This window comes from Solea solea, chromosome 21, assembly GCF_958295425.1.
Source record: "Solea solea chromosome 21, fSolSol10.1, whole genome shotgun sequence".
Taxonomy (NCBI): Eukaryota; Metazoa; Chordata; class Actinopteri; order Pleuronectiformes; family Soleidae; genus Solea; species Solea solea.
Genome location: NC_081154.1, coordinates 15,916,034 through 15,943,384, shown reverse-complemented (window position 1 = coordinate 15,943,384; position 27,351 = coordinate 15,916,034). Strand labels below are relative to the sequence as shown.

The 27,351-nt window shown below is 40.2% G+C and overlaps 1 protein-coding gene across 1 annotated transcript; it reads left to right on the top strand.

Moving 5' to 3' along the window:
• Positions 1–1,147: 1,147 nt before the first annotated feature.
• Positions 1,148–22,355, top strand: fra10ac1 (FRA10A associated CGG repeat 1). Its single transcript, XM_058620327.1, has 14 exons — positions 1,148–1,280; positions 2,654–2,733; positions 3,396–3,488; positions 3,599–3,644; positions 3,759–3,835; positions 4,365–4,448; positions 4,558–4,642; positions 6,721–6,766; positions 16,592–16,705; positions 18,087–18,129; positions 19,677–19,816; positions 19,912–19,962; positions 21,377–21,461; positions 22,201–22,355. The coding sequence occupies exons 1-14, from the start codon at positions 1,263–1,265 to the stop codon at positions 22,241–22,243; spliced, it is 1,005 nt and encodes a 334-aa protein (XP_058476310.1). The 5' UTR covers positions 1,148–1,262; the 3' UTR covers positions 22,244–22,355.
• The last annotated feature ends 4,996 nt before the right edge of the window (positions 22,356–27,351 follow it).

Here is a 27,351-nt window from a genome sequence, read left to right as displayed (position 1 = left end):
CAACAACAAAAAAAAATCAATAGAAATAAAATAATTGATGTTAATAGCAACACAAATCAATATAGATTGAGTCAATCATGTGGATTTACTGCAGTCACCATTAGAAGAAGGAAAAAAAAGAATATTAATATGTATTTATTCATTTATGTTCTCATTAAAACAAGACAGAACAACAATAGATTAAAATACTTGCACATCAGAAAAATGAAACAAACAAATGATGAATAGAGTATATGATTTTAATAGCAATCTTACTGTAATAATCACCAATTTTAGTAGAATTTATTTATGGAATTATCATGTATCTTTTGTTTATATATTATTCCAGTGTTTTAATTATAAATTAAAATCTAATGAATGTGTTCCATACCATCATCGATTTAATTAAAATGAATTGTTTTATTTTAAATAATAATACTTGGATAAAACAACATCATGAAACAGTGAATTTTACCAATATTAGTTTTTCAAAAAAAATAAATGTTAAGCATAGCTTTTGTCTGCAACAGCCTCTCTGTCTTCAGCACCACATTGACTGCTTTGTGGAGTCTAGTGGGTTGTGGAAAAGTCAGGAAACACTGGACCTTTGTTTCCCACACTGAGGTGAACTCTGACCCCTGCGGCCTCCAACGAGAATGACCCAAACCACTCAATTATATGGAGACACACGGGGAAAGAAGCCCAATAAAACCCTCTTTATTTTCTGTCTATGATTCAAACACTTACATGTGTCCTAATGCATGTGCCGGCGGAAATGAACCATGATGATCCCATTTAATCTTAATCAGTGAGTGTAACTGGGTCATTTCCTGTCAAGTGTCTGATGTTATCTTTCTGATTCATTTTGCATTCATTTAACTGTATGTTATTCATTTTCAGTGGGTTTTTTATTAGCTTCACATCAAGTAACTATTAAAAAAATGGTGAGAGGATGTTATAGAACTATACTAAAGCCTACATATACCCACACAGACACATACATAACGAAGAAAGGCAGCATTTAGAAGCTCACAAACATGTACAACATTGACTTTTAATATGTCCAAGACAGTAAATTAGTCTGAAAACACACTCTGACTCATTTGGTTATATTTATTCCGAATTAAACTCAAGAGTTCCATCTTTTCTCAGCGTACTGTCCTAGAATCATCCACGGAGCTGGGCTATAACGTCATCGGGCCACGACGTACGTCATCATTAGGCGACGCCCAGTTTCATTTTGTAAACATTGGGGAGTCGCAGGAGAACGTGAAGGGAAAATCATGGATAATCTCGTGAAGGTGTGTTTTTACGGAATTGCTAAGACGTTTTTTTAATGCAAACAAGTGTCTCGAGTCATTATTAGTAGCCCGTTAGCACGAAACGATCGCTTAAAGATAAGGTTTAGCTCTGATAAATGTCTCTCTCGTCATTCTGGACGGAGTTTTTTTTCACAGTTTTAGCAGATTTAACCATATGTTGAATGACTAAATATGTGTTTATTGTGTGTCAAGTTAGTGCACAGAGGCAGACATCAAGATTCAACAACACAAAGTGGAATATTTAGATGTTTCACCCAAGAGAAAGCTGTTCTAGACAAAGAAAGAGGCATTTGTTTGCCTTACTTTGCCTTGCTTTATAAAAAAGGCATCAAGACAAAGAGAAGTAGCATTCAGAAAGAAATTAAGATAGTTAGATAAAGAATTTAGATGAGAAATAAAGAATAAAACTGATCCACTGATTCTATCTAAGGCTGTGGTAAATCAGTAAGTTTTCAGCATTCATTTAAAAATAATTCTCTGGTAGTTTGTTACAGATCCATGAAGCATAGAAAATGAACTCTGCCTTCTCATGCTTACGTCTCAACCTGAGAACAGCAGATCAGGAATGTGTCAGACATGTACAATAATAATACTAATGATAATCATCATCAATTTGATTTATAAGCACCTTTTAAAACACTCTGAGGATCTGAGGGAGTGGGAGGAGTAGGTTGGAGAGATAAGGAGGGGGCAAGGTTGTGGATGGCCTTGAAAACATATAGGAGGATTTTGAATTGGATTCTGAATTTAACCGGGTGCTTGTGAAGTTGTTGTAGGATAAGGGTTATATGGTGAAATCAGGGTTGAATTCTGGACCAGTTGGGGTTTATGGAGGGGGATTTGTGAGGGAGACTAGAAAGGAGAGAATTGCCGTAGAGGGAAATATGCAGACAAATATGAAAATAGACTACTACATAAAGTATGACAGTTTTCTCCTTAAATCCAGATTGAATTAAACATTTTTTGAGACAATAATCCAGGAGTCCTATTTCGAAAATCAGTGCGCATTGCATGTAAGTCAGTCTGACCTTTTTATCTATTATCTAAATTGAATGGGCCTGTGCTACATCTCTTTTTTTAAATTAAAAGCTCCATTTAGCTGCCCCTGCTAACAATACAATAAATAATATCAGGTCTTACTCCGTTTCTTTTACTCACTGAGCCAGCACTGTAAGAAAAGAAAATGAATGAACAGAGGTTCTCAAAACAGGACAAAGCACAAAAGTGAGCCTTTTTCCCCTCACACCTAATAATCATACAACTAACGTCACACTTTTTGAAATCTCTGTAAATGCATCACACCCGTTCGCGAATGATTCCACCTGCACAAATGAGTTCCTGCGTTTCCTCAGGTGCACGGCGGTGGTGGCTATGACTCTGACTTCAGCGATGATGACGCACAGGGTGAATCTTCAAACAGAGGCGTTAAAAGGTAACAATGAAAGACAAGAGCATGACACCAGCTCACAAATACATTTCAGTATTTCTCATCAAAACTCACAGGGTCGTTTCTGACTCTGATGACATTTATCAGAGCAGATGGAGAAAGTCATGGAATAATTGAGACTGAAGTGTGTACTTAAGTTCCCCCAGTCGCCTACGTTCAGACTGATGTGGGCAGACAGTCTTGTCATCGAACACAGTCACTGCCAGTCTACAGTAAAGATGTCAAATTAGCGTCACCTGATTCACAACTCACCTTTGTTATTGTCATTTCTGTAACACCTAGTGTTATTTTGAAAAGGTCAAGCAGACATTTCCAAATGTATGTTTGATAAATGTATCAATATAACTAGTTTCTCAGCAGTTACAATGTAAATCTAAAAAACAAGCTGCTGAAAGAGTCAGGATTAGGAGGAAACGTTTGTTTTGTGGGTGCCTCCTGGCATTTTTAGCCAAGCAGTCGGGCACTTACATTAAACTTTACCCTTTACCTCCTCAGGGGAGCCTGCAGAGCTTTCTGTCAATATTCTAATCATTCACTGCTGACATACTGTCTCACTTTGCCTCCATCAGTTTTGACATGAAACGCATAACTCTATGTGTCGGGAACGTGACTGATCTCACGTCTGTATTCATTTGTACTTTTGTTAGAAAAAGCGAGGAGGAAATCTTGCAGAAGCCGTTCCAGAAAGGTCGCCACTCCCAGGTGGCTCATCGGAGTTCACACTCAAATGAGCTGGACAGGTAATGTGAGGTGTTTGGTCTTTGTTATGTTTATGTCATATGTACAGATCACTGTTTTTTCTATGTCAATCTTTCAGATTATCATCCCAATTGTTTTTCCTGTTTTTCAGAGAGGAAGCTAAGAACAGGAGAGCCCACCTGATATCACTGAATGCTGTATCCTAACAAAGAGTGTATACATTATACATTATTAATAAGAAATCTGGATTCAAATCTATATCATTTGAACAATGTTAAAAAAAAAATTGACCTTAAAGCAGAGGACTCCAGTTTGAAAGACATAAGAAGTTTGTTGGCGACTACATTCTTTATTATGGCGGACAGATGGCCGACTTCAGACGCTCTGGGTAAGTGCTTTGTGTCACATTCAAGCTTGACGGTCATTGACTCCAACCAATTATCCACTTTAAGCCCCAGTGTGGAACCTCTATTGCCCCCTTGTGGATTTATGAGTAATTATCAAAACACTCTTGTCTCTTTTCTCTATGGTACTGTCGTACGTTAAAAAAGGATAAAAATGTGATTGTGAAGACTTCCTGAACAACCCAGTTTATTAATTTTAGCAGCAGAATCCACTTCTGAAGCTTTTTGTTTGCGCTTATTCATGTTTTCAGTACTGCTGTATGAAGCTGTTTTGCTTTACTCACGCTGTGTGCTGCGTCCCCTTCACCTGCTCTTTCGTGACGTGAAATGCCACAGAAACAAAAAAAAACTGCTCACAATGAAAATCATATATGAACTCATGGTCTGAATGTAACAGACATTTGTTTTTAAATTGCTTTAATAACAATTGATACTTGCTGTAGTTGTACTGATAAATCCATATATTCATCTGTGTATTTGTAAATCTTATTAAAACTTTTTTGTTTCCCTTAGTGCTAAAGACAAAACAGACTTTGACGTGCTGCGTGAGAATCACCGCTTCCTGTGGAGGGATGAGGATGAGGATGACATGACATGGTGAGTATTCACTCTCAGTCTTTTCAGATTTGCTTTTGTTTGTTTACCGTTATTATTAAAAATATGGCGTGTTACTTCATCTCATGTCTGGACTTTTTGTCTGTTTCAGGGAAAAAGAACTCGCCAAGAAGTATTATGACAAGCTGTTTAAAGAGTACTGCATCGCTGATCTCAGCAGGTACAAGGAAAATAAGGTAGGATGAATTCATGAATCGATTTCCTACTTTGGAAAGATAAAGTAGCAGAGGATGTAGTTGAAGGGAGACTGAAGGCCTGAGACTTGGAGGCTAGCTCTCACTGAAAACATGGGATACAAGGACAGACAAATTTCAGCTAATTAACATTAGGGTCATTTAAGAAAATCTATTCCTACTTAAGCCAACAAATTATTTGGAATATGTTCACCAATTATGTCTTGTGAGCCTTTTTTGACTGGAAGCTAAAGATTGTAATCTGCTTTCCCAACTGCACCAAATTCCACAGAAGAAAAATAACAATCTTTAGCTTGCACAATCAGTCTACTGCTGCCTTGTTTTGTAAGTCTGTCACTTTTTCAAACACAGAAGTCACAAAATAACATATTTGAACCTCCTGATGGTGGCAGCTGTGGATCATGATGTAAAATCGAAGTGACACAAACTGCAGCTTCCTGTTAGAAAAAAAAATGTCAAACATATTTTAAGGTGTTGTTGACTTAATCAGGAGTAGATTTTCTTGCTAATATCAGCTTCTCCTTGTGTCCCTGCTGGCAGCTTGTGTGTGCCTCTGTATCTCAAGGTTGCCCCAGTGAGACAGCGCATAACAATTAGCTTAGGTTGTCTGATCGTTAGTGAGCACATCAGTAAAAAATAAATAAATAAAAAGCCAGTTTAAAACAAGAAAATATATGATGTGGCTCTTATGCATGTGGGTGTATTAAGGGACTGGCGAGCTGTTTTTTTGGTAGCAGTTTCGAGACACTAATTAATTCCAGTAGCACACATAAAATGACGCTATCTGACAATGCAGTGTTTGCGTGATTAAGTAGACCCGTGTGGAGCAACGGACCTGCGGATACTTTACAGACACATATCACTGAAAACACACTGTAAATTCTTGTACCTGTTTTGCGACTGTTATTAATCCCCGCTATGAAAACAGAGCTGTTGCAGCGCCAGAGAGAGAAAGAGAGAGAGAGAGAGGGGGAAAAAAATAGATCAAGTGAATCATCAATTCTCATGAGCTGAAACCAACTTACAAAACGGGAGTGAGAGAAAATAAGAGTAAGCATAGACACCTCTGCCGTCCAGGACTGCCAGGACAACAGGACGATCAATTGTTTGCAGCGCGCTCCGAAACAACATTAATTGTCTCAGTGGTGGTGCCATAAATTGAGGTTAAAATTTCATAAATCCAACACTAATATCCTCCACCATCATATGTGTCAGCAGAGTGCTCTGTCTCTTGTCACCACAGGGCTGTTCTGTTGTGAATCCAAGGGTTAATCCGACAATAATGTTAAAACCCAAGGCAAGGGCGACGCGCTCTTGACTCCATAACTCCACTGTTTGGCTTAATGATGCTACACTGAAATATATATATTTGATGAAAGATCGTGTCGTATCTGAGGCTGTGATGTTGTCGTGCATGGCGCAACACAGCCAGTTTGACCCACAGTCACTAGAGGTCAAAAATAGTGTAAAATATAAGACGCACAATTCAAACCTTAACTCTCACACAGCCAGTTTGGTTCACTCAGTCCAGTTTTTTTTAAATAAACTATTCAAAGTCAAAGTAAAGACGAGGTTATGGATGTTAATCGTCAACTGAGCTGACAATCGATATATTGAGTGGAGGGTTTCCTGATTTTTCAGCTTATTAAATGTGACTGATTTCTGGTTTCTTAGCTCCCTGTAACAAAGAAATCATTAAAACTGAATACATTTGGTTTGTGGACAAAACAAGACATGTGAGAACATCATCATTTCCAGGTTTGGTAAACACAGATGAACAATTTTCACATTTTACAGACGAAACAAAGTAAATAATCGACAGATTAGTCCATTATGAAAGCAATCGTTAGTTGCAGCCCTAGATGTATTTCTTAAAGCTGCATTAGGCTAGAAAATCATTCTCTCTCAGATCTCTTAATTCACACTGTGCTGAAAGGTTCAAACGGAATAATTGACACCAAACAACGGCAAATCTGTTGTGTGTGTGTGTGTGTGTGGCTGTTTTATTGTCAGTGATTTCATGTAAGTAATGCGTGATTTATTTCTTTTTTACCCAACAGTTTGGATTTCGTTGGCGGACTGAGAATGAAGTTGTCTCTGGAAAAGGTATGAAATATTCCCATCATTGTGGTAATATCTCGGTTTGTGCATGTCTAAATGTTTTCACATTTTTAATGTTTTCTAGTCTGTAAGAATAAGTAACGCGTTTACCAAACCTGGAAATGATGGTTTTCTAGATTGTCTTGTTTTGTCCACAAACCCAAATGATTCAGTTTTAATGATTTCTTTGTCATATGGAGCAATGAAACCAGAAAATATTCACATTTAACAAGCTGAAAAATTAGAAAGCTTGTTTTAATTATTTAAAAACAAAACAAACAAACACTCAAACCAATTAATCAACAATGAAGGGGTGGGTCAAACTATTGATTTGGTGATATATTGTTGTCCTTCCTCGTGCAATGTGATAATCAATACGCCAGAGCGAGGCGCTCTAAAGTAAACAGTCCCTGTCAGTTTCACTCACCGCGCGTCACTACTTCATGTCTCCTCATGGTGGCGCTGCTCAAATGAATAGACTTTATGGACTTTGTTCTCTATGTTGTGAATAAATAGAGAAACCCTGCACTTTTACCTTTTGTTTTCTTCAGTTCGACAGATATTGTGATGTATCGCTTGATGATTGCTGTATGATATATCGATTATCACAGAATCGTTGTATTATGATATTATTGGTATCGTGGTCCATGTATCGTATCGTGAGGTACCTTGTGATTCCCACCCCGAATTAACTTACTAATCGATTAATAGTTGCACCACTGCTGTTGATACACGTAATAACTATCCATTATTTTCATCATCAGCTTTATGTTATTTAGTAACGCTTGATTCATTTATGTTGTTTGGTACATAAGATCTCTTACGGAAATCTAAATCTCAAAATGGCACTGTGCTCAGACGTGTTTTGCCATTAAATTAAAAATATTCATTTAACTGTCGTAGAGGAGCAAAGAAACAACCGCTTACTCACATTTGAGAAGCTGGAATTACAGCAGCTGTTTTTATTTATTTATTTATTTATTTATAAAATCAAAGTGATTAATTGTCAAATGAGTTGGCAGTCAATTCAGTAATTGATTACTTCTCGATTCATTGTTGCAGCTTCTGCTGCTCGCAGATGCTGCACAGCAGGTGAAAAGTGCCACAGAAAGATTTTGGGAAACGAAAAAAAAGGAATGAATTCACCAACAAGCTCACAAAACAGTTTCTCGCTTCATCCACTAGATGGCGACAGAGAAAAGGACAAATGACTTCAGTGCTGTTGCATAAATAGGCCTGGTCCACTTTGCTCTCTCTTATTGGCTTTTTGTCAGACAGCCCTTTCAGATATTTGACCTTTTCGCTGAATTCCCTGCATGTTTTCTCAATGACTTTGTCTCTCCAAACACCGGCAGGCTACACAAGCCATTCAGTAAACAATTCATCACGATTCACACAAATAGACACGTACCTAATTCATTTCGCTTCACCTGCACAAGTCTATCAGTCAGGGAAACAACCTCATTCCATCTTTGCACTCCTGATGGAGCCTTTTTCTTTAGACTCTGGCAGCGCTTTGACAAGTGCTGTTTATTATTTGCTCACAATTTGCACGACACCTCCTCGCTGTCCACCGCTCCTTCCCGTGACAGTGACATATATTCATAGGAAAGGCAATATAATAGCATCACAGAGTGTAAAGCTGCCTTCACACACAGAAACACACACTCTAACCTGAACCTAATTGTATCTATATAGCAAAAAACAACATGTTTTCACACTCAAACAACACTTTAAAAGTGTCAGAATTAGCCAGAACATTGTTGGTCAGTAAACGTTTCCTCACACGTACACACACCCACACATTTTAATTTTCAAATTTGCTCATGTCCACACCGACACGGCCTTACAAATGTACACAGCACGTCTGAGAAAACTGACTAAGCCAATATATTGTTCCAGATTAAGACTGGGTAATCCTGATCTCTTACTGTTCATCCCCTGTAGCAATACCCCACAGGAAGTGGGATTAGATGGGGTCAGAGGCACTTCGCCTGGGCCATCACATCTGTGATTTATGCACATTGATGATTCCCCAGAGAAATACCTCTTAAGCACCGTCAAAGCCCGGGACATTAAACACACCAGCCAATCAATACTAATCTAATTGTGGAAGGTGGGATCTCACCGTCCTCGTTCACAGCTAAGGAATCATCGAGAGGTTGTTTGTTTCAAGTTAAAGGCGGAGTAATTATCACAGACCCGGCGTGACGGAGTTTGATTTGATTCGAGGGCCGATGAAGACACACAAGTCAAGGTCTAAGAACCAAGAAGTTAGTCCAGATGACCCAACCCCACAAAGGGTTTAAACAGATTTGAATTTAAAAACTACTTTTAGGTGCATTGCACCTCCAGTCTGCCATGATCACCTTTTTTCTTTTCTCTTTTTTTTCTCCGTAAATCATCCTCTTAGCATCTCCTGCTCTCTGTGCACTTCAGGTCATGTTGGTATTAGTTGCTGACAACTCTTCACCCAATCAAGTGGATTACACAGCGCACTGACCTGCTTGATGTGGGATGTAGGAGTGTGTCGAGTGAGAATAATGTCGAAGCAAAGGGAAAGGTTTTACACAAGAGAAGAGTTTGTGCCATATTTCCCTAAGGGGCTCTCTGAAGGAATTTCTGAAGATGATGTTTTTCTTCAAACATTCATTCTCTCGAAAGATTTATGTGATTTCTTCCCGTAGTATATGAAGGGAAGAGGGCTCCCACGAATGTACCGTAAAGCACATTTTTACCTTCAATAACAGCTACAGAATGATTGTGACATGTAACTGGGAGAATGGAGCCTTTGCCTCTGTGTTTACGTTGTATAAGTGAGGTGAGAGGGTAGGAACACTGTAAGAAGTGCGTCATATGAAGCTTCGGTGTGTCTAATTCTGTGACTGCGATGTTTCCGGGAGCGACACAAGTTCTAAACGCCCGCTATAGTGAAAAACACAAGAGAGTTGCGTGGAGCTTCCGCAGCACTGTGCGAACTCATTTGATGGCGGCTTGAACGTCACTTGACGTTTATATTCCAAAGTGACATGGTACAGCTTTAATGATAGTCAGGGATTCAGAATGAAATGTCGATTTTCAGGAGTAAAGGACTTTTTTTGGAATCCGTATCCAGTCAATTTGAGTTTTCATGTCAGCGATGGGATGTTGTCTTTGAACGTGTTCTTTCTGTTCTTTGTCAGAGCTAAGGTTGTGGCTGTGTTCCAGAGCTACAGAGCTCAAGCATGTTGCAACATGGTTGCTTGTGCACCGTCAATTAGATTTTCCATTTCCTGTCACTAATTTTAGTAAACATAGTAGAAAAGCTAAAAAGAAGAGCTGCAGCAGCTATAACCTACTCAGCTCCATGGGGAAAGACGACTCGCTCTGCCACTGAGCTACTGTTGCCCTAAGTCTTTCTTACTGGAGCAGAAGAATTTTAAGCTCATGCATGTTTTCCAAGTCATGTTTTACTGTGTTTCCCTCCTTTTGTACATTGACCTTTTAGTCTTGCTGTCAGTCGCAGGTCTAAGGCCAAAGGTTGTCGAGGCCATGCTTATTTTGAGTGGGTTTGCTGTCAAAGTCAATGGACAATCAAAGGTCTTTTCTTTGATTTATATACACTTGCCAGCACACGCTCACTTGCACTTGCTGTGCAGGGATCAGGCTCGACTGACCTCTGATGCCTCTGTGTAAGGAGCACTGTTAGTCAGACTCTGTGACTTACATGTTCTGTGTTTTTGTTCCTTTTCTGGATTTCAGACTGTGACGGCATTTCCCCCCCCCACTTATTTCAACTTGCTCTTTCTTGACTACTTCACCCTTTCTTACTTTGCTCCATCATAAGACACATGTTTATATACAGCATCTATTCCACTAACCCATGAGCATTTCCCATTCCCACTCGGCAGTTTCCCCTAATGTTCTTTTTTTAAGCGCAAAAAAAAGGGACAATTTAAAGGTAAACCCTTCCATTTGCTTTAAGTACTTGCTTTAGCTCAGCCTGGTTTCCACCATTGGCAAGGATTGTACTCTGTATGGATTTCCTGTTGGGCTCTTTGATGTGTGTGGTTTCTACAAATAATAATGTACTACCTGAACTTCACAGAAATAAGTGACTGTATTTCAAGTAATGAGGCTACAGACTGAGGTCCATTATTGACACTGCTTGTCTTTTAAAGGGTCACACGGTCAGCTTAAGCAAATCAGGAGGAGAGAGGAAGACTATCAGGATCCAACATAAAGAGACAAACAACAATTCACAATCACATCCACGGTCAATTTAGAGTCTATAATTAACTTAACCCAATCTGCATGTCATTGGAATGTTGGAGGAACCTGGAGACGACCACACACACATACACAGTGAGAAAAGGCATCTCCACACAGAAGAGCCATGCATGTCTTGTGTAACTGCATTTTGGATCCATTGGCATTATTCTGGTTACAAGACGCAAACATTTTAAAATGTTCAACTTTCCAAGTGGCAGCACGGGCACCAGCCATTCAGATCACATTTATATGTGTTTAAAGTCAAACAGAATGGCGTCCAAACAGAGCTCTAAGACACGCCCATACTTCCTGTTGCCGGCATTTAGATTCATACTCTACCCAAAAGACGGAGACGGACGGAGCCTTTTCGTCCGTACGTTGCATTCATTTCATCAATGTCATCGCACACAGGCGCTTATGGTGACGGACGAAACATAGCAATACCACCGGAAACCGCGGGGGGCAGTATTGAGCCAGTAGTCAAATCAGTCTGGAAAACGACCAATAGGAGTCTATAGAGGTGTTTAAAACTGGCTGCCAGAGCTTGCCGGCTTATCTCTGCAGCCAGGAAACAGAGAGTGACTTCCAGGTGCTCGGCTTCACTCGCTGGCAAGCTGTGGGTCGAGGGGCACTGGCAACGCCAACGAGTAAAATTCCCCATTAATGGGACGACTTATCTGCGAAATCCGCTAGCGTTCCTGTAGATTTCAGATCAAGCACAATCATATAACCTCTTCAATGGTAACCATGTTTGTTGATGCCTTGCGACTTGGTGCTCGACACTGCCCTCTAGAGGAGGTAACGTCCATACCGATGTAAAAGATGCATGTAGGGTGGCAAGAGAGGTAGCGTTTGGGATGGACGGATGTAAAACAGATGGAAATGGAGTACAAATGGGCCTTTACTGGCATTAACCACTGTTATTGTGACTGCGATGCAAGAATAAAACACTGTTAGCTTTCCGCTTCATCTGCTTTGCTGCAGTGGTCAGTGTTGGTGAACTGTAGGTGCTTGTATGACAAATCAGCAGTCATATCATAAGATGCCCACAGACTTTTTCTCCAACAGAAATATCATGTAGAACCACCGTCTTAGTACCAAAAACAAGGATCTCATCACATTTCTTTCATGTTGGAAAGGGACAGTACAGACGTGCTCAGTGTGTAGCTGCCTATAGAAGTGACAGCTCATTAGCCTAGCGCCTGCAAAGATTTCAGAGTGTCCAGTCTAACAATAGAAGTGCAGATGTCTGTTTTATTAATACTCACAGTGTTCTACAGAGAGAGGGGGATGAAAATCAAGCCTTTGGATGCACACTGTATAAAACATAATCTCTGTGGCATGCAGTGCTGCTTTGTCTACTTAGCTAACGGGCTGCTGTGGGGGTAAACAAAAGTTGTAGAGTTAAAATGAGCGTTGAACTCGAGGTCAGCCGTCTGCACTGCTTGTCAATGTGAGATACAGACTTCAAAAGGCTAACTCTGATCCGGAGTCAGAGGTGGGACTGTGTGGTCATAGAGGCAGCCCTTTGGTTGCCTTTTACATTCCCCGTATTTGAAAAACTCTGCCTCGGGGCAGCGGGTGTTGATCCGTTTCCCACAGGCTCAGGATTTATTAAAGGTGGTCGACCTTTAGATCAGGCTGGAGGAGGGAGGAGAGGGCGGCGAGCACCGAGAGCTGGAAAACAGCGCCGAATTCACAGGCTCGGTAAATATCGCACATGATTGCAAGCTTTCTGAGAGACTTGAGTCAGTCTGTGTGGATTGAAGGAACCTCATTAGCCACTAGTCTCACACAGGACAGGCTACGATATCCCGTCTTCAACTCAACTTCAAATCCCTGGGAACATAGTCCGCTTCTTGGAAATGAGCACCGCACACAGCCACATTTTTATGTAACAAATTTCACTTGACACACTTTCCACTGATTTTTTTTTTAGTCCAGGCCTCTCCAAATGAAATGAAGAATTTAAGGCATAACATGCTGAGGTCCTCCCCACAAACGGAGAGGACCGCCTCTTTGAGGAGTTCTGGCTCCTGATTGGATAAAGTGTTGGCAGGCACTGGAAAGGTTTCTCCTAGATTTACTGTCTAAGCCCGAGAGACCCCATGTCACTGAGCTAACACTCTATACTCTGCTTCCCAAACACTGGAATGGGAGCCACAGGTTTTTTTTTTGGCCCCCCAAAAAAAATTTCCACTTAACACCAACCTTTTAGTTCAGATTGAGGTGTATATGTTAGGGTTAGGTTAAGGTTTATAAAATGAAGTTTACTTGGAACTCGCGATTGATGTTGTGATAGTTTGCCACCTTTAAAAAGTGGGTCCCACAGTTTGGGAAACACCGCCCTAGCTCAGTGATAGTTGTTGGAATACAGAGCTATTTTACATCAATTTTAAGTCAAGGACTTCATTGCAGCTTTGCCTTTACAAATTGTTAATTTCAAACAATTAAGTATAATTGTATAAAACAAAGTTAATCTATAAACTGCATTTTAAGGACACTTCTAAGTATATGTGAACTAAAGATTCCTTTAAATTTTGACAGAAATGTTGCACAGGGGTTGAAAGTTCATACATGTGCTACATTGCCTTAAAATAGAATAAACATTTGTCCTATAGGTATTTCAGAGGGTGCCATCTTGCTTGACCATATTTCTACAGCAGCCCTGGAAGGACAAACTGGCCAGAGCATGACTTGCACATTTTGAATGCAGATAAAGAAGCACAACATCCTTTCTTTTATGTGAAAGCCACCATAGTTCACACTGTGGAAAGGGAGGTATTTTGCATTCTCACCAGTAGATGTCACTACACACTGGACAACACGTGACATTGTCAGTCTTCCTTAAAGAACTATCCCGTTCAACAAATGAGTAAAAGTAAAGTGCGTAACCAGTTTAGTCAAATCAGTTTCCTAAGCTTCTCCAGTTTGACTACTTTTCTTTAAAAAAAACGACGTTGTTTCATAATAGTGTATCCTCTGTGACCTTTTAAGTGTGACTAGTGAAAGGGCACTGGTAATGCGGGTCACCGGCCTTAGACTTCATCCATTGAATGTTAATCACGCAGCCATCTGTTGGCTGGTGACATTAGTAACCATTGACGCAGGAGGACAAGAGTTCCCTGTCTCTAACAGGTTTACTCAGCTAACGGGGTGTCAAGCTTTGTCCATGCTGCACATGGGACTCACCTGATGTGTGAGGATATCCAACAGTGGTGAGATTCCCCCCCGCACACTGAAGACTTGTACTAGCTTGTGTATGAGAGGTATGCCCTCTGTGGCCCCGTTTTCACCACCACTGCCTAGAAAGTGTTAATTGTCTTTCATGTAGGAGAGTGTGGTGCCCAAAGGGCAAAAAAAAAGATGAGAAATAAGCAAAGAATTGTTTCCCCGGCCTTGATTATATTTGATTTTTGACATTTATTTCATCACAGACGTTGCCTAGTAACGCATTCCCATTGACTGCGCTCTGCCGGTGTTGCCGTCATGAGTAGCTGGAGGGTCAGACACATTCACACTCTGTGTTGTAACCTTCAGATAGATCACATTCATTTACATTTAACACTGACTCTGTGGCAGTAAAGGGACTCTGTACCCTTTTCAAGGGCATTCAGATTCACGCAGGCAAAGCACAAGCCTTTATTTCCTTTCATTACAGATAAAAGCTGGTGTGTGTAGATAAAGTGGATGTATTTGATTGACTTTTTTTATTTGAGTGAGTGAGTGTTTGTGATGTTGATACCAACAACATCACAAACGCTTGACCAACAGGACAGGATTCTCAGCTCAGTGTCATGCTGGCTTGTCATTGTCACCAAGGATTTCAAGGCATATGCTGGCATTTTCAATTGGCCTGAACTAATCATGCTCCAGGGTTGTTGGGAATGTTTCAGTGTTTGGTAGCAGCATTGTAAAAAATGCATTAAAATAAAAAGAAAGAAATCTTTTTTGAAGTTCTCAGAAGAATACTTTGCACGTCTATTTTCATGAGGCAGGTGTGAAGGAATGAGGGGAATCAACGTAACAAAGAAAAACCCTGAACACAGTTCAACACGTAATGAATTATGTATTTACAACCTTTCAGTGCTTGACCTTCATAAGGCAAATGTTTTGTGACAATGACAAGTCTCACATACCAGAGTCCATGGATAATTTCAGCATTTTTAGCTGGTCTTGGGACACGGGAGCTGCTGCTTGACTTCTGCCTTTTAGGGAAGTTTGTGTCACTTGGATTGAACTCAAATGAAGAATTAAGAACACAGAGGTCACACAATGACTCACTTTAACTTACTGATGGAGGCATCAGTGGATCGACAACGTGGTGACAACATGATGTGAAAGCGACATTGTTAGTTAAAGGATCTTAAGTCTTAAGTTTAAAAGTGAATGAAACAATCTTAAAATCAATCCTAAATGTGACTGTCCTCAATTTAGAGAAGCAAATATGTGATGCCGGAAAAAATCTGTTAGGTCAAGAGTAGAATCATTCAGGTAAGCAGGTCTAGACTTTAAAATTCATAGAAAAAAAATCCCAGCTGTGTCAGGCCTGGTGCAGAAAAATCAATAATAAATACAGCTCAGTGTTGTACATCTAGCAGCACCTGCATGCTAAGTTAAAGTAGGTATTCCCTTATTTCACCACAAATAAACCACACAAACCGTGGCCAGCTGACGTCATAGGATTTTAATCTAACGCGGCACGTGAAGGGAAAGTCTGCCCTCTTGCCCCAAGTGGCTTAGAGCCATTACAGCCAGCATCACCGCACCTGAATATTTTCCTCATCTCGATCTCAAACAGGTGAGGGCAGGCGTCCCATCTGACGCACTCGCTCCCTCTGTTACGATCTGGAGGAACCCCCGAGACCAGATCAATTCCACTTTAAGCTCCTCTAGGGATAATAGGCAGGCTGTGCAATGGCTGGAGGGAAGCCTGAGGAAATGAGGCGAGGTGAGGAGAGGGAGATGAGAAGGAGTAGTGGGATAAGATGGAATTTGGCGGGGAGAGCAGTGGGGCTTGGAGGTTGCATGTCAGTCTGTATTTCCATCCTGAAATAAACATTTTCCCCCTTTTTACTTGTATTCTGTTGTATGTTTTTTTTTTTCATTCATTCTTTTTATTTATAACCCCAGAATAATTGTACATTTACTGTCAGAGCTCTGTGGCCCTTTCAATTTAGACTTCATACGTTTATATAAGTGATTGTATTATTCATTTGAAGATTTAGAATTCCTTTAAAAATATACAACGCTGTAATACATTTGATTGCACTGATTAAAAAGACTTACCTACTTGTGCCGCATCTGTTACCACAAGGTGGCAGTGGCATGCATTTAGTTAATGGACTCCCATGTATTTTTGCCAAGGTGGTGACATTTACAAGGTTCTTTGAATGCACCTCATTGAAAGCTGTGAAACCTGCATTGCTTTTGCCAGCTCTCATGTGCTAGGGTTTAGGATATTCTAATATTCTCAACAAGGTTTTTTGCTAGAAATCCCCATCTCTTGTTTGTATGTGTATAATCCATGCTCTTGCATAATCCATGTGTATATAATCCGCGCTCTTGTCGTCTTTGCAGGTCAGTTCCAGTGTGGAAACAAACGCTGTGAGAAGCAGGAAGGCCTGAAAAGCTGGGAGGTGAATTTTGCCTACGTGGAATGCAGCGAGAAGAGGAATGCGCTCGTCAAACTCAGTAAGCTACATTAAAAATCATTAAAAATAATAAGTAACCAGAGAACACACTCAGAGATGTCAAACCTGCACAACAGCAACACCAAAATCAAATTCCTCCTCGGGCCATAACCTGCATCCCCAGAAAATGACATTAAAATCCATGTTGTACTTTTTGAGTTATGCTGCTCACAGTGAGACAAACAAACAGACAAACGTGTCCAAAAACATAACATCCTTGGTAGATGTGTGTGTGTGTGTGTGTGTGTGTGGTTAAGGCCTGCTGGGGTTTCCTGTCTAAGACCCAGCTCATAATAATCCTCCTTCAGGTATCATAGTGCAGAAAATCCTGTTAGCATAATTAGCATAATTAGAAGACCCACCAGTCATAGTCAACTCAGCCAAGCATGAAATGATGAGCTCTTTCTGCACAATCACCAGCTCAACAGGTCACGTCTCCTCATTAACAAAAGTCATGTTTCCCAGCTTGTACTTATTCTTAATCTAGTGTTTTCGGAGTAATGAAATGTGGCCTGGCTAACCCCCGGAGTGTGAACATTTGTCTGATATCATGAATGTGCAGGATCCTTTCCAGTGTGGAGGAATCTGTGACAACTGGTGAGACTGCAGAGTGTGAGCAGAGCTTTTTAATTTAATTTAATTTAATTTAATTTAATTTAATTTAATTTAATTTAATTTAATATTTCTTCAAAATGCACGTCCTTTCGGTCTGCAGTAAAAAACATGTCGGCACAAGATGGCGGTACTTATGCAGCAAGGCCCTTGCCCAAAGTACATATGAAAGGCTTTTTCTTTGGCTTCAACAAGTTAAAGTTTCCAGACGTCTGAATTTTCCCTCACTTTCCGTCCAGTCTGATAGTTTTGTAGAAAGTTCAGTTGACTATGTTGAAAACCCCCAATGCTGCTGGATGGACAGAAACTAAGACCTTTGTAAACAATGACAAAGTTACCTGCATTTCCTTATTGGCTGGTTTCTGGTTAGTAGTATTTTCTAAAAACTAAGCAAACAACGTCAGAGGAGAGAAGCAGCTTACTGTTGTCTCCGGCACGCACATGCCCAGTGTACCCAGGGTTTCCAGGCACATAAGTTTGGATGCAAATTTCTTCAAATACCGAGCCGAAACACTAATCTGGACGCAAAATCTAAAATGCTGTTTTCAAATAAAGAAAAGCTTGACAATCACGAATCCTAGAGCCAATCCCATCTGACAACTGTTCACCAGTGTATCACAGGAACAACATACAGAAAAACACTGATATTCACACCTATGTTCATCGTCACTGTGATCAGTAACACAAGTGCTTTTCCTGGCAAATAATATTAATAATAACCTAACCAAAATCCAGCTGTTGCTGATGCCTCCATGTTGCTTCTCTTCCAGGACTCTGCCCTGAATGCTCTTTCAAACTCAACTATCATCACAAGTAAGCCAACCCCTCTTCTTTCTTTTTTTTTTACCCATAATGCATTACTGAATTTAGGATGAAGCTCCCCCTCCGCACCACCAACATAAGTGATTGTAAAGATTGATTGAAGGTGTGCACTCATCTGCTGAAAGTAGAGCAGGTCTCTGTGGACACTCGCTACACATTTAGCAGCAGCGGGGAATTTGGAATTCACGCCTCGTGAGTCACATCTCGTCATGAATATCGTGATTTCCAAGGCTTTTCAGGTTGTCTGTCTGTTTGTTATCGGGAAAACCTTGAGGAAGCTGCCTTGAGATTTTATGCAGACATTTCACTCATATATGAATTTATTACATTTCAGAATTCAAATATCAACGTCATTGTAACCACACAGAGCAAGATTGAATAATAATCTTCTCCATAGTGTTTATAACATATATAATTATTCTTATTTAAATATTACGTTTTTGAAGTGTTTACTATATGAGGTACTGATATCACTGATATAAATGTGTTTTCTTCTTTATCTCACTGTTAGACAGACTCCGCTGACAGGAACATTAATTGTAACACGGCACCAAAGTCCATAGAGAAAATAGACAATTTTACATCACAGCACACAACAGTTGTTGAGCCACCGGTGCCTCCAGCGCCGTAAGATCAAATGTGTTAATTTGTCATTTCAGTTTTAGAATTGTTTTGTTCACATTTACCCCAGTGACAAAAACTTGGCAAAGGAGCCATCAGTAGACCAAGTGCTCCCGTTTCCCCTTGAGCTTTAAACACTGATTTTCTCTCTGGACTTTGGTGCTGGAGAATTAGTGGGTGACAAAGGGAAGTTTCTAGTCATAAAATGCTGTGTAATGAAGAGATAAAGCAGAGTTTAAACTAACATATTGTAGAAGCACTGGTAGATAGTCAGGAGGAGTGGACTGTACGCCTGATCTATCGTCCTTAAATGCACAGATCCTGTATCCTTTAAACCAGGGCTGTCAAACCCAATAACAGAGGGGGGCCAAAGTGAAAATCTGTGTCCAAGTCGAGGGCCAGATGAGGTCAAATAACAAAAACTTCCAAACTAATAATTTTCCATTGTCCATTTCCATCTGTTTTGCCTGATTTCCTCCGCTGTATTTCAGTAGAGCAGCAGTAACAGTCCTGTAGTCACATGTATCTTAGCCAATAATTTGCTGTACTCAATCATTTTTACTCGATATGAAGCTAAAAGAGAGGAAGCCAAATACAAATGAGGGCCTGAGCCCCCTTATAACCTCCCTCTGGTTCCGGCCCTGTGTTTTCAAAGTCCACATTGAATTTGTTTATTTATTTAACTGGTGAGGTAACTTGATAAGTGTGGTACTAATCAGTCAGTCAGAAAAATAAGCTGGAAAGACATAACGAATGACCTCGCGGGCCGAATACAATTGGCCACAATGTGGCTCACGGGCCTTGAGTAAATGCTTAAGGCAGCTTTTGTTCACTCACACACACACACACACACACACACCTCTGCATGATAAGTGGCACCGCTCAGCAGTCTGGTCTACTTGTTAACTATTTTGTAGGAGGAAGGAGGTGAAAGCCAAGAAAAAGACTAAAAGGTTACTGGAGGAGAACCAGGAGCCACCACAGAAGAAGAGGAAGACGAGTGGGAAGAAGAGATCGTCCTCACATTCCAAGAAGCATAAAGACAAGAGGCACAGAGGTGAGACTTTAACCCATCAATTGAAAATATTCAACATTATCATTATTATCATGATTGTCTTTGTTTAACTCCATTTTGTCTCTCTTTATGCACAGATCGCTCCACCTCCTCCAGCAGCTCAGAGGAGTCGCTGAACTCGGACAAAGGCAACAATTATCAGACACACACACACACACACACACATATATATATATATCAGGTCCCTCCCCCATGTTTAAGTACACAGATTACACATTTTATGATTTGACTCCCATGGGGCTCAGGTTCATTAAAACTGATCTTTCATCCATTATAATTCTTTGTTTTTTTGCCCTTCACTGTGAGCAGCATGGATATATGACTGAGTAGAGAGTGTGGCAAAAATTCACGTTTTCCTACTCAGAAAGTCCTCCCAAACCTCGACATAGGATTCCAAGATGGCTGTCACTCGTACAGACACCGCTGCTGTCTTATTTGTTTCACAGTAAATCAGTCGATCGCATAATGCTGTTCAATTTATATCCGAGGACGTATTGCTGCACTGTCTGTGCGCGCAAAATCCCATATAGAGCGTCGTTATTGACGGGTATTGCTAACAACGGCTATTGGGGATACGCTTGCGTCCAGGAATGCAATCATCTGGGAGGTGATGAGGTGACTCCCAGTTCCGACTCCCGCTGTAAATGGCATTAACGCAGCATTAACCTTTAGGGCTGGCAAAGCTAACCCATATTTAAACGAGTGAAATCCTACTGACTCACGATTTCTGGGCCCCCACGTCATTATGTATGTAATGACGCTTTTCAATTATACAGTTGTAGCTCGGCTCCACTCTACTCGTTATATTTGCTTTTCCATTAAAAGATAGTACCGGGTACTACCTGGTGCTTTTTGTTTTTAGAGCCAATACTAAAATGTGACATCAACAGACTGCTGGCCACTGATCGGTCAGAGAGTGTCCTCACTGGAAGAGTCATGAGTGCGATGTTCCACACAGGAATCAAACTGAACAATGCCGAACTGTAGATCAGTTAAAAAGACTTAAAAATCCTGAAAACATGCGTTAATCTCCAACACGTAGCAAGGATTTTAGCGTGTATTTATCGACAGCACTGCTGAGAGCCGGCAATCGTAAGCCGAATCACAACCCATTCAGTTGTATTTCAGTCTGCTTTGCCCGTCACTAGTTTGTGTGTCAGTGTTGTGTGCCGTACTATGACGACCCCACGTACGTTGAGGAGGTACTGTGAAAATTGACGTGATACCAAAGTCAAGTAGAGCTGAGTAATGCTAGAACTGTATCATGAAAAAGCGCCATCCAAAGTCTCTGTATTCTCTTGAAAGGCCACCAGGGGGCCACGTCGACAGTTTGTTTGCATTCTCACTTGATCGATCACATTGCTAAACTTTATTCTGAGGACTTTATAATCACTAATCAATAACTCATTTGAGGTCTTCTTCGATACAACATTTTGTAAATTATGGACAGCTAGCACTGTCCAGGTGTAAGTGTGTAAGGTTTATTGTGTGTTTTCCCTTCCTGGTAGTGTAAACTAAAGCTCTCTGCGACTTTCCTGCTAGACTCTGAAGCTGAGGATAAACCAGAGGACCAATCGGACGCTGAACACTGGCGAGGACCCGCCCCCGCAGTTGAGGAAAAGTCAAGGTGAGGTTAACACCTAATATTCATATTAAGACCCCTAACCCCTAAAGAACGAATGAACGAATGAATACAATATCTGTGTTAAATGCAGATATCAAATAAAAATCTGAATTCTTTAATCTCACAATCCTGACTGTTAACTTAGAATTCTGACTTTCATGACTTTAAGCTCTGTTTCACTGTTTCAATTTTAATTTTAATCTCAGACTTTTTTTTCCCTCATAATTCACTTTTTTTTAATTATTTATTTACTTTAATCTCCGAATTCTGACTTTATTTGGAGAATTCAGGCCGTTTCAAACTAAAATGTTTACATGTGGCCCTAATCCAGTTCTCTTGGTAGTATGAAAGCTACGTGGTTTACTGAAACTGCACTGGTCAGTGAAGGCATACAACTGCTGGGTGGTAACTGTAGTTTGTAACAGTTGCAAGTAAAACTATGTGAACCCTTTGGAATGACCTGGATTTCTGCACGTGATCTTCATCTAAGTCACAACAACAGACACTTTGTAAATGTAATACAATTGTGTTAAATTTGCAAGCTTTCAGCACAAAGTTTCTTGTTTTACTTTGTTTTCTTGATTTTTTTGCATTCAAAGTCGGTGCACCATGTTGTTATTTGCAGCCTGAGTAGAGTGTATGAAATAAAAACACAGAGTGCCAACACTGAGTCAGCAGTGTGCCTGACATTTTTGTGATTCTCCCTCTTTCTCTCTCTCTCTATGTGTGTGTGTGTGTTTAGGGAGGAGGAGTTTGACGAGTACTTCGAAGACATGTTCCTCTGACTCCACCGGCATCAGCTGCAAACCCTGCCGCGACTGCATTTCCTCCCACACTCTGCTCTGTTCTGTCTTGTGTACGAGTTGTTGTTCTTTGTCTGCATACACAGAAATAAACACCATGTTTATAAACCCTCAGTCTCTTATAATCGTCGCATGCATAAGAAGAACAGAAATATATACTGGAATGTCCCTGTAGGTACTGCTGCTGTTCCGCTGAATACCTTATTATTTACAATACACATTGTGTCATATACAGTAGCTTATACACAGCCTGGAAGGATGGGTGCTTTTTAACCTCCATCATTTTCATAGCAGTTGGTTTTAGACGAGCAGTCTGTCACTTTATCTGCACTGTCAACTTACTGTACCAGGCTGTAATAGTGCATCTTTAAAGGCTCGATAATAGCCTGCAAAGTAGCAACTGTTTATTGTCCTCGCGGGGCGGCTTGTTGTACAGGCAGTCGAGCATAAATTAGACCCAACAAATACAAACGCAAACATGAACACGACAATACACTAAGTCAAAAGGCTAATGGCAGCAGGGCTACATTACTTTTATGACTAACATACTTGGCACCAACTGCGTTCTTCGTGTGCCGAGAACCAGCCTGAAACATGACGACTTGCTCTCACTTAAAAAAAAAAGTCTACGATATTCAAAGAATATTTTAGACAGTGTTTTTTTTTTTTTTTACTGTAAAGTAAAGGCTGTGTTGGGCAGCTCTTAGTCATTGGAAAGGGAACATGGCTTCATCCAAAGGGTTACCGCAGGGGTGTCCAAACTCTTTTTTTTTTTTAAAGACGGCCAGATTTCATAATGTGAAGATTCTTTCTGGAGTCAGATATAATAAAAAAATACGAGATGAGTGCATATATCTGTCCATCATGGCTGGGTTGCAAACCCAGGACTCTGGTTTCAAAGCTCAACTGAGCTATGATGATGACAGAAGACTTTTGGGGGTGATTTCCTATCCCAGTCCATCCCTGGCCATAAATAATACATTATAACCAAGGCTGCCTCGGTTACTGGTTCGATTCCCTGCCAGGTCAAGGACTGGGCTACCCCTGAGCAAGGTACCCAGTCCCTATAGCTCGTTGTTACTTGGACACTCCAAACCCAGCCACAGGGGGGGCCAGTGTGCTCCTTGTGCTGGTCTCAAGCCCAGATAAATGGGTAGAGGGTTGCATCAGGAACACACATACAGTGTGACAATATGAGCAAGAAACTGCAAACCGAATTGCCCTGCGGGGATAAATAAAGTTGTTGAATTGAATTGAATTGAAGAAAACCTACATATATTGGAGGTGGGCCTCCAGCAATAGACATCAAATGTGTTGTTTTGTGAATTCATTGTTTGAAAATCTGTTTGGGTTTACCTAAGTGACATAAACCTACCAAATGAGGCTGCAGCGTCAGTGGACCCTATATGAGCTGCACAGTTCTGTTAGGAGTGATGCAAGGGTGGGGAAATGAATGTAATTCAGTTCAGAGGGATGTAAATGTGTTTGTGTGTGTCTTGGGGGTGAAAAGTTCTTTAGCTCTGGCAAAAAAAAAATGGACTTATCTGTTATTTGTGTCATCCAACTCCGAGAGCTCAGCGACTGAATCCAAATAGATCCCTGCTCCAGGGATCAGCTCATTGCTCCAGAGTTTTGTTTCCACGCGGAACAATATTTCAGGCTGCCACAAGTTGGCGATTTAGTTGATTAAAAAAAGAAAAAGAAAAAAAACATAATCAAATTTTAGATTATTTCCTCATTTTGCTATCCTCACTTCCCACAACATATCTTTCATTCCTCCTTTAAGCTTCCTTTGTTAGTTTCCCTCCTTTCGGCTCACCTGTGTGACTTATCACACAATTTATCAGCCTCCTTTCTGATATATATCTATATATATCTATATATATATATAGATATATATATCAGTGGCGAACCGTGAGCACTACAGCTGGGCCTTCACCTCAGCCATCATTGCCGAGAAAATAAATCATTGCGGAAAAAAGCAACAGTATGATGACAGGGATGTAAACAAATAGACCATAACATCAATAACATTCCCCGAAATAAGATACATTCTCAACATTAACTTCATAAAACTGGAGACCTTTTAGGCCACATAGTTGAAATTAAATAAACATACTCAGTGCAAACATAGCCTAAATCTGGAAATATAAAATGAGGTCACTCTGTGACGCTGCTGACACCGACACCGAGGCTCATTTCATCACCATGGACAGCGCTATGAAATCACTGCGCACAGCAAACCATACACACATTGATAAATAAATTCATGAGCATCCTCAAACTTCAATACAATTTCAAATGCACAAGCTGGTAATACAAAGACCATTTTTTAAGATACAATGAAGTGCGGGGATCCCACCTCGGCCGGCGCGTGTCCGCCGCGCGGCTCAGTCCACCTGCGGCCGGGGAGATGACCCATGAGGGGATCCTTCCGCACATTCTCAGTTTTTAGTAATTGTATGTGTTATTTTTGCTTTTCCCTAATAGGAGTGTCAGAGCCACTCAACACACTGTAATGCAGTGCATATTGTAATGAAATGTCAAACGGATGAAGTACCAAGCACTTTTCAAACCACACTTAAGCTATGGTTATCGTCCCCGGCACTTTTATAAACAAAGTGACGCCCTTGGTGTGGCTTACAACATAGTCCTACCTTACATGAAAACGAAATCCATTCGTCGGTCTCTCCTTGGGAAGTGGGCGATGGCAGCGTTGTAAAGTTTGTCCTTTGACTTGAGCTCCAAAAGAAGTCCTTTCTCTATGGACATCAGTACCAAAGCTCCCAGGCGATCCTGTCCAGTACTGTTTCTGGCCTGCTTCTTGACTCGCTTCAGAGCCCAGTAAGACCGCTCCACGGGGCAGGTGCCTGCGGAAGTCAACGTGCAGCCAGTAGTTTTTACTGTGCAGCTTCCGGTACGCTGTGCGCACGTCTCCAACTAATAAGAATTTAAGCTCTTGAAATGCCTTTTACACTTTCATAACCTTTTCTTTTAATTCGAGTTCTGGAGTTGGACTTTTATTTTTTATTACTTCAAGTTTTTCTGGGAAAGGCCGCCTTGACAAAGGCGATGCTATCAAGCTAGCCACAACGCCGCTCTGTCAACCTCGCACAGTACTCTGGGGGGCGTGGTCTGCAGTGAGACCTGCGCTGTTCGGACTTAAAATCAAACCGTGATTGGTCAATTTGCCCATCACTCTCCGAACAAAAACACAGAGTTTAACCTTCTCCGGGATTCGAGAAGTCCTAACCAATTAATGAGCCAGCTAACCGGGCCTAATAGAGACGGACGATTCTGATTGGATAACATGTTTCAGGACAGTAACCCTTTCATTGCTGATGGGAACTTGACAGTAAACTTAACTTTAGAACATAGATGAGAGAAAATGTATTGTATTAAATTAAATGACATAGATTTTATACATGTATTATTTAATAAATAATACATATAATTAATGTTGGGCCATCTTCCTTCTTGTTACAGATGATTTTCTCAGGGAACAAAGCACAGTGTCAGGAAACAGTAAGACAATGTAGTGATCATCATGTTAAGATTAATTTTAGATTTAAGATTATGTGAATTTTATTAGATGAGCCATTTGATTTCAGATAGCCACTTCACAAATGACTAAATTTTATTAAATAAAAATAATGAGTGATGAGGTAATTACCAAAATAGTTGGCACATGATTTAGCAATTCATTACATCTTTTTTGTCTTATTTATAAACCAGTCATTTTAACTAATCTAATATTAATATTAGTTAACTTGTCCCCTTCATGACCTAAGAGCAGAGTGAAGCGCTGCCTCATGTACAGTGTTAAAAGAGATTAGCGGACATTAACGGTCTTAATTAACGGATACTGAGAGCGACGTAAACTAGTGGCTTGTTAAATGGTGTGGAAAAAGCAGTGTGAGTGAGAGTGGATACAATTTGGCCCCCGGGCTACACCTGTACGTGTACACGAGCATGTATCGATCAGCATTTGTTTTCCTGATTAAAAAAAACCACACGTCTGTGCTGCACATGGGAGCCAATTTGGGGCCAATATCTTGAAAAATAATATAGTGAACATCACATGTGATACATTTTTCAAATGTAAAACTCGACTTGTGTGGATTTTTTTTCACACTTGATGGCTCTGGGGCTTCATTTTATTGAATAAATATATACACATCCTTGACCAGTCCTGGGGTTCACTATATTATTTTCCAAGATATTGGCCCCAAACTAAATTTGACAAAAATGGCATAGTTTAGTATGTCGTCCAAAATGAGACAAAAATTGAGACTAATTTTAATCAAACAGTGCATTTTATGTTACAAAAGTTAGTTAAAAAAAGGTGTGAAGTGACCATTGGTCCCTGAACATCTTCACCTTATCAAATCTGGCCCTCCGGTCTAAAAGCTTCAAGTTTTAAAGTTAAATTCACCCAAAATCGGCAGCAAGTTTTCTAGTTTTCTACAACAATTCATTCTACTGCTTGTATTAGTGGCATTATAATACCATCAAAGTATTACAACCGTCTTTAGAACTATCCTCTCCTCTGCTAAATTATAGCTTTAACTTTTGACATTTTAAAGCAGGCCTCAGTAAGGAGACGTGAGTCTGCACCGAAGGGTCATGCTGGTGCAAGGTGTCCCACAAAGTGATTGATTATAGGGTTGGTTATCTGTTTTTTTTCCATCGTGTCAGTGGTCGCCCTCAGAAGCTCCACGCACTCAAATACACACAGTATTTTATGATGCTTTCATTCAGTCTATGTTTAAAATAACTATTTGTCTGGTCAAATAGTTGGTCTGTAAATATAAACTGTATATACAGTACACACATAGAAGTTATCGTATACATTTCTCTTATGTGATATTATTTATTCATATTTTAGTTTTTAAATAATCAATTTGCCTAATAGTTAAATGTTGTCTTTATGTTCTAAAGTATAGTAATCATTTAAATATCTTTCAAAACGTATCTTTGCTTACATAATATTGTATATTATATGTATCTATCTCCTATTATATATATATTTTTTTAAACAATTTAATTTTTTTCCAGTGCACATTTATTCTTGAAATCCAATGCAACAC